This window comes from Leucopleurus acutus (genome assembly GCF_964270905.1).
Source record: "Leucopleurus acutus genome assembly, chromosome: 4".
NCBI lineage: Eukaryota > Metazoa > Chordata > Mammalia > Artiodactyla > Delphinidae > Leucopleurus > Leucopleurus acutus.
The window spans coordinates 135937768-135952747 of record NC_139146.1 but is presented as its reverse complement, the minus strand read 5'-3'; the positions used below and the strand labels follow the sequence as shown (position 1 = coordinate 135952747).

At 38.4% G+C, this 14980-nt stretch overlaps 1 protein-coding gene across 1 annotated transcript in view; it reads right to left on the bottom strand.

Moving 5' to 3' along the window:
- Positions 1 to 14980, bottom strand: part of RNF150 (ring finger protein 150) — a gene marked incomplete at both ends in the record, with an annotated part of 236001 nt that overhangs the window by 72212 nt on the left and 148809 nt on the right. The window contains one exon of the mRNA XM_082838513.1: positions 10717 to 10967. Coding sequence (XP_082694639.1) covers positions 10717 to 10967 — 251 coding nt within the window. The remainder of the gene's footprint in view (positions 1 to 10716; positions 10968 to 14980) is intronic.

The window sequence follows — 14980 nt, the reverse complement described above, 5'->3', positions numbered from 1 at the left end:
GCATGTTAATGAAGATGGCTGGAAGAGACGGGGCAGTGATACCTGTGCAAAGGGACTTGACTCATCAGTCTACTAAAGAGCTCTGTCATCGAGAGAAGCTCTTCATGCCTGAGGTTAAGCAAGTGGAATACGACATGGAAGGATCCTGCCCCACGGTGACTCCAGCGCAGGTCACATCCATGCAGATTAGCAAAACAAACAAACAGTTCCCTAATTTGTCACTCTACCCACTCAATTTGTGACATGGAGATAGCCAATTTGGAGTAGTTGGAATAATCTCTATCTCTTGTTCACAGGGTATATTGTTTGTGTATTCCTTTCAATTTGGAATTTTTAAGCAATTTCCTTTGCTTATCTAGACCCAACTTAGGTTTATATTTGGTCTGTACTATCCCACCACCTTGTTACATGCCAATTTCACCTCTTTTTTTTTTTTTTTTTTTTTGCAGTATGTGGGCCTCTCACTGTTGTGGCCTCTCCCGTTGCGGAGCACAGGCTCCGGACGCGCAGGCTCAGCGGCCATGGCTCACGGGCCCAGTCGCTGTGTGGCATGTGGGATCCTCCCGGACCGGGGCACGAACCCGTGTCCCCTGCATTGGCAGGCGGACTCCCAACCACTGCGCCACCAGGGAAGCCCTTCACCTCTTTTGTGTGTGTTTAAGTGTGAGTGTGCACATAGGAAAATACATAAACCATACATATTCAGTTTAGCAAATAGTTATAGAGCAAACTCCTGGGTAACCATCGTCACCCACGTTAAGAAATAATATATGATGCACTTCTTTTTTTAATAGAGCAAGTTAGTATCCTAATGCACCCTACAATAATACAACAATAGGGTCATGAGGAAGAATGGGGGAGGAAGAGGGTGGGGAGAGAATTACGTTTTAATCTGTCGAGGAAAAAAATGGTTTGCTTGTGCGCTTATGAGTTTTCCACATACTGTAATCTTCTCAGGTATGTGTATTTCTAGTCTGTAACAGAAGTGTATTTGCAGCAGTGAAACATATTTGAAGGACTAAGATAAATAGGCAAACATTTAAAAAGGATCATCATCTGCTTTCACTAATTTTGTTTCTTTTGGAAATAAAACTCTAGCTTCTTTCTTTTCTTTAAAGTAGTGAGCATATACTAATGAAGAGTTCATTTAGCCTAAGTACCGTGCTAAAGCTTTGTAAGCTATATCACTATTATCTTTACAACAGCTCTATGAGAAAAATACTATTTTATAGAATGGAGACTTAAAGAGCTTAAGTAAATTGTCTAATATCATAGAGTTAGTGACAGGTCAGTCAGAATCTGAGTAAAAATTAAGTCTGAATTTAAAACCAAAGCTAAATTACCCCTCTCATTTTTTTCACCAATTACCCAGTCCACCGACCAGGCAGTCGGCCAATCACCAAACACCTACCCAGTCAGCCAGCAGCTAGCCAGCCAGCCAACCTACTAATCAGCTAGCTAACCAACCAACATCTAGCCAGCCAGCCAGCCAACCAGCCATTCAGTCAACCAGCCAAGCAACTAACCAATCAGCTGACCAACCAATCAAAAGCTATTAAGTACCTGTGATACGGCATGTCCCTAAGCACACCCCAATTAGAGTAAATAGGTAGAAGAGGACATGCTTCCCTTGTTAATTCATTTTGCTCTTTGATATTCTGTCCTTAGTTTCTAAAATAATTATTGGCATTTTTAACAGAAAAGTAAGCCTTGGTTGTTTCCTAAAAGGAGAAAGAAATCCATTCCTATAAAGAAATCCATGAGTACTGAGCAAACTAAGGTGGTGGGAAAAACAGGAAGAGGCTATAATGATAAATACCAAGGGGGAACATACAGTGAGAGGAAAAGAAAAGAACTGAGATGAAACTAAACAGGATGCAACTCTCTTTCCTTTCCTCTTCCTCTAGCTGGTGCCTAACCATCCTTTGGTCTTAACTCAAGCTACTTCCTCAGGAAGCTCCTCCCTCTTCTTCCAGGAGAGAGGACCCCTGGAGGCCAGATCCTCACAGCTCCTTGTACCTTCGCTTCATGGCACTGTCACAACATTTGCAAGTTGATGTTTATTTTGATGATCAACTCCCGTTCTACTTCGCTCAAGTGAGCTCCCTTAGTGCACAATTGGGTTTATTTTTGCTTCCCCTTGTGTCCCCAGCACCTAGAATAAAGCTGCCTTCAATCAGTGACCCGTGATCATTCCACACGTATCTCGGATCACTTATTTTGTTCCAGGCCTAGCTCTGGGTTTTGAAACAATGGTAGTGAAAAAATACATACACTTTCCTGCTCTCTGCAGCTTACTATCTAATGGAAACTCCATAAAGGGTTGATAAGTGAATAAAACCTTAAATCCAGAGATTTTTTAAAAGCATGAAATACAACCTGAGAAATTCAGCCAGTTAATGGGAAAATTTATGGAAAACTATAAGTAATACATGTGATAAGGTAAGCAAAGCTTACCTATACCTCTTTTTTTTTTTTTTTTTTTTTTTTTTGCGGTACGCGGGCCTCTCACTGTTGTGGCCTCTCCCGTTGCGGAGCAACAGGCTCTGGACGCGCAGGCTCAGCGGCCATGGCTCACGGGCCCAGCCGCTCCGCGGCATGTGGGATTTTCCCGTACCGGGGCACGAACCCGTGCCCCCTGCATCGGCAGGCGGACTCTCAACCACTGCGCCACCAGGGAAGCCCACCTATACCTCTTTTGAGGAGGAAAAGGATTGTGTTTTGGTAGGGATTAATGAAGGATATGAAAATCTTCCCTGTCAGGGGAAAAAGAGATGATCTAGATACATGGAAAATATGGAAAAACCAGCTTCTGAGATATAGATGATAACTATGGGATCAGGGAAAAGCACTGTAAAGTTTAAAAAAATGCTATGACCATTTGCATGTAGCCAAATTTTGTCAATATAGGCATGTCTCTATTTCTTCTTGAGTGACATGAAAATCAGAAATACTGACTTTTGAATAAAGATGATTGTCCCACTTTCAACTATTTTCACACTAGTATTATTGGATTTCCAAAATGCAAACTAATGACAGAAGCCCATAAACATTCTTAATAAAATGGCCCAAATAAGGAAGTTGTTGCTCTTGTAGTTGGTCTCTTCTGTCTTTGGGATTTTAACTGCACCGACTATAAATGAGAGGGAAAGCTACAGACCTTGCTCAAACCAAGTCTTGTAGGTAGTTGAGCAGAGAATCTAGGGACTGGAGCAGAAGATCATCACAAAACAGACTCTTTCCTAGAAATGGAGAGTGATGTGATGCTAATGGAAGACTTAGGGACCACCTCAGGTAGATGGAGGGACCACCTTGGGCAGATAGGGACCTCCTCAGGTTTGTACAGACCTGTTGTTTCAGGCAGGGATTCCTATCCCTTCTCCAGGATGCTCCTATAGATGTTCTCTAACCCAACCAGATCCAAATCATATTATACTTTTCACTGAAAATTGTCAGGAGTTGAGCCATCTTGGTAATTAGATTTACTCATCAATTTGATTGAAACAGGTATAAGAAAATATTTACCAAGGTTACTGGTTCCTTGACAACAATGAAGGTAAACAGCTTTATGGAAAATAAACACACAGCCATTTATTAGAAGAATAAAGTCTGACATAAACACCAACAAGGATAGTAAACAATGACAGACCCCAACCCAAGATGTATAATTTAGTTATCTCCTAAATACTTAAGAAACTGAGAAAAATAAGACATTTCCCTCTAGTTCCCCTCTGTGTTATAAACAGAAATGCAGTCAAGGTGAGAAAAAACTAGGACTAAGGATGCCAAAACACAGCATCCAAATCGAGTTTATGGGGCTTCCCTGGTGGCACAGTGGTTGAGAGTCTGCCTGCCGATGCAGGGGATACAGGTTCGTGCCGCGGTCTGGGAAGATCCCACATGCCGCGGAGCGGCTGGGCCCGTGAGCCATGGCTGCTGAGCCTGCGCTCCGCAACGGGAGAGGCCACAACAGTGAGAGGCCCGCATACAGCAAAAAAAAAAAAAAAAAAAAAAAAAAAAAAAATCGAGTTTATGTTCTTCTTATTTCATTTGGTTGAATAATTCTGTATCATCTTTGCCTCTTTTTTTTCCCGACAGCTATATTTTCTAATCATGATTACTGTCATCATCAACACGACCAAGTGGAAAATAACTAAGCGTCCTTATGTTCTAGGTGAAGAGAGGCCATTATAGACATAAACAGAGTTGGTCCCAGTCATCTGGATGCTCATGTGGCCACAAGTGACTCAGCCACTTCCCGCACTTGCTCTAATACATAATAATGATTCTCCTGGGCCTGCTTGATGGGACAGAAACCATTGCACAGCAAGTCCAATCAATTTCTATGATGCAAATCACCCCTCCATCCACTTAGAAATATGGATAAAAGAATTAGACTCCTTTGGTGGCCATGGTGACTCCACAGCGTAAGGACTTAAAGCTGTTTGTGCACACAGGGCATGAGGTAAAACCATCAGGATTATTTTGGAGGGGGGAGGAGGTGTTGTAGAGGAGAAGGCAATGGCTTGGGAGGAAGAAAATCCAGCTTTTAGTCCTCTTTCTGGCACTCACTGACTGTGTGACTTTGGCCAAGTCACTTAAATATTCTGGACCTTAGTTTCTTTTATTAGTAACCTTAGGTATGTAAAGTCACGTCATTTCCAGCTTTACCAGCTCATCATTGTCATCCGCTCAGAACAGAACTGGGAGGCAAAGATCCTTTGAGACCTGAATTATCGAAACACAGTAAATCAACGGCTAATGACCTCCCTGAATACTTGCTCTCTATCCCCTGAGGACAGCGCAGCATCAATCAGGGACCACTTTGGTTCTCGCTCTTTAGTAGACAGAAGCATCTCCACTTACAGACCCTTCCTGGATGCGGCATGCGGGACCTCTGTTCCCCGACCAGGGATCAAACCCATATCCCCTGCATTGGGAGCACACAGTCTTAACCACTGGACCACCAGGGAAGTCCCCATTCCCACTTTATGTGTGAGGAAATCTAGGCACAGAAAGGTGAAGACCCACATAAGATCACACCACTAGAAACTGCCAGAGTAAAGATGTGGATCCAGACCTGACTCCAAAGCTGTGTGTTTAACTAGTGCCTTGCACTGGCACTATCTTGGTATAGTTGCTTTAGGAAACATGGCACTCCGGCCAAATCTCCTTCTCCACTTTAAACTGTGGCCCATATTCTCCATGTCATCATCTACCTCGCTGTGAGGTTACTAACATAAAGAACACCTAGCAAATCTTACTCTGTGAGAAACTGCATTGAAATGATCTGAAAAGGCTAATGATTGTGTAAGATGACGGTGACTTTCCTCTAAGTGTGATCTCCACCAAGCCAAGCAGAGACTGAGGTATGCTTCTGGCTAATTCAAGTTCAGTCTCTCTATCACACACCTGAAAGGTTAGATACTTCACCAATGTAACATGAATGCCTTTGATATTCCATTTCAGACCGTGAGCCTCCATCTAACCTGAGAGTTACTCTTTCTGAAGGGCCAATAGTGCTTCAATAAAAATAAATGACTTCAGTTCACCTAACGGTTAGTACAGCTATAGCTTATGCAGCTGTAACTTTCCGCTGAATGGAACGAAGCACTGCCCATCAAAAGAAAAATATTTTTCTAAGGGAAATTATATAGTCTTATTCCACTCATAAAAGGGCTAAAGTATGGTGTCTATTTTGATCAAGAAACAGTGCTAACTTTCAGCATGATCCAAATTCACTGCGTAACCTGAAGGTAACATCCTGTAATCAAGGAAGGGAGCAGAGTAGACACTTAAACCCCATCCACCTCTAATTTGCTTTTCACATACATCACAGAGTATGCATAGGTCAGGACAGAAATGCAATCTCTATCTACCGGCACAAAGCGAACTAGCAATTGAAATAGTTACTCAACCAAGTCAAGCCTAAAATTTCATCCTTACCTCAATTTCCCAATGATTGCTTGGGTTATCTATAGACTCAAAAAGATAGGGGTACCCTTTCTATTGATCATTGTTGGATCAGCTGGAAAGTGTCTTTGCAATAACTGATTTATATCTGTATGGTTTCTTCAAACGTAACCCTTAGGAACCAGTGGAACTGAACATATTTGTTCTATATCTAGTTTCACTGCCTTGTGTCTAACTGGTAATAACTGTCCGCTTAAATTCCAGAATATTCAGTAAAAGTGGCACAGTTGGAATTGTATGTAATCGTTATGGAATCTATATGATAGTAATAATGACACCCTTCATTGAGAGCTTTGCAAGTGATTGATCATGTACAGGGACTTTAAAATAGAAGATACATTAAGCCATTTAATCCTCACTATAACTATAAAAAGTAGGTATATTCCCATTTAGTTTAGAAAACTACAGCATAAAGTATCTTGTCCACTTGTGGTAAGTGGTGGAAACCGACTACTAGGTAGCCACCAAAAATCATGTTTCAAAGATTATTTAATGATGGGGGAAATGCTCACCATTTAATAAAAAAAGAGAACACAAACTTACATGTCTTACATGTGTGTCTGTATCTCATGCATACATAGACACATATACGATGACATTTTACTGAATATATATATATATATATATATATATATATATATATATATATATGGGGTTAAAAGTCTGAAAGGTAATGTACTCAACTGTTAACAATTCAGTAAGGTGATGAGTGATTTTGTCTTCTCTTTTAGTATTTTTCTATGATTGTCAAAATTTTTTAGAATAAACATGCATCATTTTGAGAGTCAGAAAAAAGCAATAAAAATGTTTAAAAAAATTGTTCCAGAAGCTATAGAAAATTCAAACAGACAAATTTCCATAAAATAAATAAAAAGTCCAAGAGCTGTCCTCCTAAAACAACTTAGAATTTATTGGCTTACAAAAAGTTCTATAATACTTCAAGGATCAGCGAATTCCAGGGCTGTTTAAAATGCTCTAGAACTGGGCTGTCCGATGGGGCTTTCTATGATGATGAAAGTGTCCTATCTATGCTGTATCTATTCTAGTAGCCACTAGAAATGTAGCTAGTATGACTGAGGAGCAGAATTTTACATTTTATTTTATTACAATTGATTTAAATTTAAATAGTCACGCATGGCTAGTGACTACCATGTTGGACACTACAACTCTGGACTATAGAAAATGGAGGAAAATTTGCAAATTCTTCTTATAAAACCAGTATAGCCCTTACCTAAACATGATAAAAATGTAAACTATGGACAAATTTCACATGTGAATATCAAGGTAAAAAATAAATAATGTACCACATAAGATATGATCAAAACAGTCTAGCACACATTAGAGGATTAGCATGTACTGGAAATTCAGGATGGTTCAATATTAGGAAATCCATTAATTTAAACCACTCCTATTAATAGATCAAAAGAGAAAACCCAGACTACAGCTCTTGCAAAGGCATTTGTTAAAATTAAAAGTACATTCTTGATTAAAACTCTGAATAAAACAGGGCTATGTTGACATTTATACAACATGTTAAATATATGTCTTAACCTAGAAGACTGCATGGGGAAATAACAAAATTGAGAAGTGATAAAAACGATCCATTAAACTCAGAATGTTCCCATTAAATACTGAATGAAGAGTAATATGTTCACTATTACTACTATTACTTTAGTTGATTCTGGAGGCACAAGTCAGTGAAGTTAGATAATAGAGAAAAAAAGGAGTTTTAAAATTTGAAAGAAGTAAATTATCATTGATTGCATATTATTAGTATAATCATGATAAACTGATACAAACAATCACAAGTACCACAGTGTAGTGGTTAAGAGCATACACTCTGAAGCCTTGCTGTTGGTTCAGCTGCTGTCTCTATTACTAACAGGCTGTGTGACCTTGGGCAACTTATTTAACCTCTGTTTCCTTCTCTGTAAGATGAAGAAAACAGAATTATCTGCTATAAGCCTATTAAGTAGGTTAAGTATGTAAATATATAGAGAGCTCTTACAACATGCCTGCATTTAATATATACTATATAATATCACTATTATTAAGGTAATAATAATAATTTAAAATGATAATAAATTATAAAATACATAAATTACTAAATTATAATAATGTACAAAATAAACATAAAAAATCAAAAGACTTCCCATATGAAAAAGGGGATTTCATTTATAATTGCAACACAATGACCTAGGAATAAACATAAGAAGAATGTGCAAGATTAAATGAGGATAGTTTGAATGCTATTAGGGAATAAAAAGAATAACTGAATAAAGGGAAAACATATACTACACTTTGATAGGAAGATTCAACATCAGTAAGTTATAAACTCCTTCTAAATTATTCTATAAATTAAAAACCTAGCTAAAAGTGATTCTAAAATCATGTAAAGATAAACACGAAAAAAGTGAAAGAGCAATGAAAGAAGATTAGCATGAACAGATATGAGACATTATGGTGCTAAAACATTCAAAACAGTATGATATTGGAATGTGAATAGACAGATTAAAGCTACATTTTATAGAGCATAGAAATAGAACCGAATACATATGGGGCTTTAATATATGCTAGATGGGGAGGGTTCTGCATACGAGAAGGAAAAGATTAATTATTCAATAAATACCAGTTACAAAAACTGGTGGGCAATCTGAAACAAAACTTACGTTGGCTCTGTACTTGATTCCTTACACTGAAATAAGTTCTCTGTAGATTAAAGTTTAATCATAAAAGTGAAATTAAAAAAGCAGTGGATGAAACCATGAGATACTGTTTTTCTATAGTCTTGGGCTATCTAAGATCTTATTACATAAAACTCAGGAGCTATAAAAATTGATAAATTCAGTTATGTAATACCCCCAAATTTCTGCATGGTAAAAAGCTCCAAAGATAAATCAAAGACAATAACAACTTGGGAGAAAAAAAATGGAATCTGTAGGATTCCCCAAAAAAGGGTTAACTGCTCTGACCAGTAAAGAGCTTATACACATCAGTACGATGTGACCAAAAGTTCAATTGAAAAGTGGTCTAATAATGTAAGCAGATACTTCATAGAAAAAAAAAAAATCACCTTTTTCTATTTTATGTTATTTGTGATAAGAAAAATGTGATACCATTTTTAACTTATTAAATTGCATACAACAAAAAAGCTGTAATATTCATTTGGTGAGGATATGCGTAAATAGTGGTTGTCATTAGTATATTGTTGTATATGTTAGTGTAAGCAGTATTAATACTCTACTGCACGAATGTCATTTATATTAGTATAAACAGTATTACTATATTGTTGGTTAATGTATAAATTGCTTCAACCTTTCTGGCAGACAATTTGGCAGTATCTATTATAGTTTAAAGTACACGTACTATTGCCCTAGCTATAAAACTTCCAGAATTTACCATACAGATATACTCACAAATGTGTTGTGTTATGTGTACATGTTTGTGTGTGTGTGTGTGTTTTGTTTTGTTTTTTGGTAAGAGAAAACATGTCCATTAATAGGAGCTGGTTAAATAATTGCGGCATATGCAGAAAATAAAGCATTATATAGCATACCTCGTTTTATTGCCCTTCACAGACACTGTGTATTTTACAAATTGAAGGTTTGTGGCAACCCTGCATTGAGCAAATCTATCGGCACCATTTTTTCTGGTAGCATTTGCTCTTTGTGTCTCTGTGTCACATTTTGGTAATTCTCACAATACTTCAAACTTTTTCATTATTACTATATTTGTCATGGTGATCTGTGATCAGTGATCTCTGATGTTACTATTGCAACAAGATTACGATGAGTTGAAGGTTCAGATGATGGTTAACGTTTTTTAGCAATATTTTAAAATTAAGGTACATACATTGTTTTTTTAAGACATAATGTTATTGCACACTTAATAGACTATAGTATAGGGTAAACATAACTTTTATGTGCACTGGGAAACCAAAAAATTCCTGTTGACTCGCTTTATTGAGATATTTGCTTTATTGCAGTGGTCTGGAATGAAACCTGCCATATCTCCAAGGTCTGCCTGTACAGTTATTAGAAATGAGAAGGCAGCTTGGATTGAGTGTTGATAAGAATTAATCTCCAAGATGAAGTGAGCAATACAGGTACAGAGTTAAGTGTGCTATCATTTGTTTAAAAACACACATATACACACACACACACACACGTTTGTAAGCATATAAAATATCCCTGGAAGGGAAGATATTCCAAGGAGAAGAACTGCTTAATTGAGGGACAAACATGTGAAAGCAATTACTTTTCACCGTATACCATTTTGTACCTTTTTCATTTTATACTATGTGTAGGCACTGTCTGTTCCAAAATTAGTTGTTTTTTAAAATACCTTTTATTTTTTGTCTCCTTCTGTTCACAAGGAGGACATCCTGGCTCTTTCCACATTATGTTGATACAATTAGCATAATCTCAGCTCCCTTCCTCTTTCTCCCTTTATTTTGTTCTTAAATAAGTAAATAATTGTCCCCCAAATGAGCCATAGGAACGTGGGACAAAGCACTTCCATGTTACAGAACAATGTTAGCAAAACATCAAAATATGTGTACCTGGAAAAGACCTGAAAAACTATACAGTAAATGTTAACAGTGTTTATCCTGAGTGGGGGCATCATAGGTAATTTTGGTTTTGGTCTTGGTATTTTCTGTGATTTCCAAAGTTTACACAATAATATGTCTTATTCTGGTAATCATTTTTAAGTTTTTTCTTTTTTTAACTTTCTGCTACTCACCTGGTTCCTGTCCCTGGCATTTGCATATCGAAACCTCTGGATATAATAGAAGACCAGCCAGGCGAGGGAAATGATCATCAAGACGATGAAGGAGATGGAGACAAACACAACCGAGGTGCGGCTCACGTATTTCTGCAAGTTCCGGGTTCCGATGGTGATGTACATCATCACGGTGATGTTTCTCTCCAGCAGGCTTACTATCTCCTTCCCTTTGGGCTCAGGAATCATTATTGCCACGATGTCTTCTACACCTGTTGTGAGAGGGACAACAGGGTAAGGGGATGAGAGAAAGAGAAAATCACAGTGAAATGTCTGGACAAAGGAATGGGCACCAAATAATGACACTTCTTTCAATGATTCTATGCCAGCTCGAACAGCCAAGTCTAATTCTCAGATCTAATAGCCCGAAATGGAGTTGAATGTTCTCTTTCTTCAGCTACCTTGGGGTGCTGCTATCTTGTGTGAGAAAAGAACCTAAAACAAACTCGTGATTTTGGTACCAGCGAGGTCATGATGGTGCTACTTTCTAGCCCCCTATGGTGGTGTTGACCCTGGTCTAGTAAAGGGTAGACCCTTCCCGACCGGCCTAGGTTACAGTTCTATGTTGCATTTCACAGATCCCCCCGAGGAGGGGAAAAAGCACTTTGTACCCCATGGCAAAGGATAAAATGCCCAGTTTTATGTCATCTGTCTCTGAGTTCTCTCTTTCCCATGGACACTAGGGGTACTCAATTACAGATTTCTACTAATCACTCCCAAGGCAGTTTTCTCCTACAGTGAGTACCAAAAGCAACCCCAAAGTGTATTAAAACATAGTTGATTTACAACATTATATTAGTTTCAGGCATACAGCACCGTGATTCCGCATTTTTATAGATTATTCTCTATTATGAGTTATTACAAGATAATGACTATAATTCCCTGTGCTATACTATACGTCCTTGTTGCTTATCTATTGTGTACATAGTAAGTAGTTTGTATCTGTTAATCTCATACCCCTAATTTGCCTCTGCCGCCTTCTGTCTCCCCTTTGGTAACCACAAGTTTGTTTCCTATATCTGTTTCTGCCAAAGGAGTCTTCTTAACAAGCTCTAATACGACCTGCCAACATAAAATAATGGTCTCAGAACTATCTTCTGCTTATTTTATCTAACTCAATATAAACAGTTTGTGTATTCTCAGGCCAAGCAAAGGGAGGACAGAGGCTGTATGGATCGTTCCAGGATGGTTTTACCTCCGCTCTCTAATACTCTCACCGCAGAGTGTCTTACTGGACACTTTGAAGCAGAAGTGGTACCTTTCTTCAGTCTGAGTTATCTGGGTCACTGTCCCTGTTCTTCATGACACTCTGAGGCACAGTCTCTTGGTGGGGAGTTCAGGGGCCTCTGTAAGGGGTCTTTAGTAAGGATTTGATATTAGCTCCAAATGAGCCTACTCGACATGCCGCTGTGGCTGACGCACAGATTAGAACATCAGTTTCACTAGGATAGTTCTCAGGGATCACCCCAATTCAAACCCATGCCTGCAACGTTCTTTATGGGTCCCACTTCGACATGGAAATATCCTATTACTTGGGGTTACTACAAATTAAAGTGCAAATTTACAATTAGGGTATAGATTCTGGACAAAAGTAAACACCACTTCAGCTGCTTAATGCTGGCCTTATTCACGTGCTGAGGTCAGTCAGCGAGACGGAACGACCAGATTATATCTGTTCAGGGTGTCGCAAGTCTCTTAGAAGTTATTTAGGGCTTTCACTTGACCCTGATTCTATGCAGTTTTTCCATCCTAAATTCTTTGATGGTATTTCACTTAGGCTGAATGAATACTTTTAAAAGCTAACTAGATACAATGGTGTCTGTGTATGAGGCAACAATTATATGATTTTTTAAATTCCTAAAACCTTTGCACTGGCTCAACTGTAAAATCACAAAACTACACAGTGTTTAGATTTGGCTGTTATTTCTGGGAATTACTGAAACTGATGGCTTAGATTTCAACTTTGCAGAATTTACCGACAATTCTGATGCTTGTTCTCTCATCATGTTTACTTCAGCTAATGGTTGCATGTGGTCTGAGGTTTCGTGAGGAATTAAAGCTGCTGGAAGGTTTTGTCTCTACAGAAATACGATCCTCTTTGCATACTGGACTAATCTGGTCTGATGAAGCTCATCCCAGTGCTGTAGGCACTTTGTAGATATTTAATCAGTGACAGAATCCTAAGTTTTCATTTTATTTTTTTATTTATATTTTTTATGCGTGTCTATTCAAGGCTCCAGAATGAGACCTTTTTTTTTTTTTTTTTTTTGAGGATGAGATCTTCAGGTTATTTATATCAGACTCTGTATGCTCAGACTTGGACAAGTTTTATACTTTTTAGTAGTCAACTTATCAATGTATTCCTCTATGGCATAGTTTTGATACTCTGCTTAGGAAGCTCTTCTCCACCAAAGATGATAGAAATACTCATCTAAAATTGCTTATCGAAACCTTAAATGTAGTTTTATTTTTCCATTTAAATCTTGAACAATCTGAATGTGATTCAATAACAACACATTTATTGAGCTCCTATAATGTGCTGGGCAGAAAGGAGACAGATAGGATGCAATTTATTTTTCCTCTAAATTCTCAGACATATATTGTTGTCTACTTTTGGATTTATTTTTTTTTTATTGTAAGATGAGTCTATCTTTCGCTGACCAATACCAGGCTCTTTGGGTTGTGGAGCTGTTAACATATTTACTATTTGGTAGCCTAACCCTTTCTTCACCAATTTCCACCCCTCCTGGCAAAACAATGCTCCTGTTATCTCCTTAATTATATTAAGAGACCATAGAGAGTAACAGTGAAGAATTGCGCTCTGGAACTGGACAGCTTTTTCAAACTTCAGCTCAGCATGTTTAAAATAGGCAACCAGAAATGCAAATGAAAACTACAATGAGGTATCGCCTCACACCAGTTAGAATGGCCATCATCAGAAAATCTACAAACAACAAATGCTGGAGAGGGTGTGGAGAAAAGGGAACCCTCTTGCCCTGTTGGTGGGAATGTAACTTGATACAGACACTGTGGAGAACAGTATGGAGGTTCCTTAAAAAACTAAAAATAGAATTAACATATGACCCAGCAATCCCACTACAGGGCATATACCCAGAGAAAACCATAATTCAAAAAGACAGGGCTTCCCTGGTGGCGCAGTGGTTGACAGTTTGCCTGACGATGCAAGGGACATGGGTTCGTGCCCCGGTCTGGGAAGATCCCACATGCCGCGAAGCGGCTAGGCCCGTGAGCCATGGCCGCTGAGCCTGGGCATCCGGAACCTGTGCTCCGCAATGGGAGAGGCCACAACAGTGAGAGGCCTGCGTACCACCAAAAAAAAAAAAAAAAAAAAGACACATGCACCCCAATGTTCACAGCAGTACTATTTACAATAGCCAGGTCATGGAAGCAACCTAAATGTCCATCGACAGATGAATGGATAAAGAAGATGTGGTATCTACAGACAATGGAATATTACTCAGCCATAAAAAGGAATGAAATTGGGTCATTTGTAGAGACGTGGATGGATCTAGAGACTGTCATACAGAGTGAAGTCAGAAAGAGAAAAACAAATATCGTATATTAACACATATATGTGGAACCTAAAAAAATGGTACAGATGAACTGGTTTGCAGGGCAGAAATAGAGACACAGATGTAGGGAACAAACATATGGACACCAAGGGGGGAAAATTGGGGGGGGTGGGGCGGTGGGATGAATTGGGAGATTGAGATTGACATGTATACTCTGATGTGTATAAAATGGATAACTAGTAAGAACCTGCTGTATAAAAAAATAAATAAAATTCTAAAATTCAAAAGAAAAAAATAGGCAACCAAATTTTGGATATCCACAAAATTTTAAATTACCCATCACCCATTTATCAGGACATGAGAAAACATTTTCTCTTCCTATAAAGTATAATTAGCTACTTTAACGCATTTATTTTAAACTTAAGTGCTTAGTTACACTACCTGTGTTGTTCATCCCACTGTTGTACTTTCATGATATATGACATCCACTTGAAAAGACAGTGAAAATGGAAATGGGGCGGTTCTTTTCATCTGGACCTCAACCGTATTCATCTTCAATATTCATAATGAATTTCTAGGGCTGACGATGATAAAAAATAGATGGGATTCTGGGATATTTCTCCATGCACTTTAGGCTATTACTGTGCGTGATAAAAGAGATACTGAGGGTATCCACTTATCCCAATAGAAAT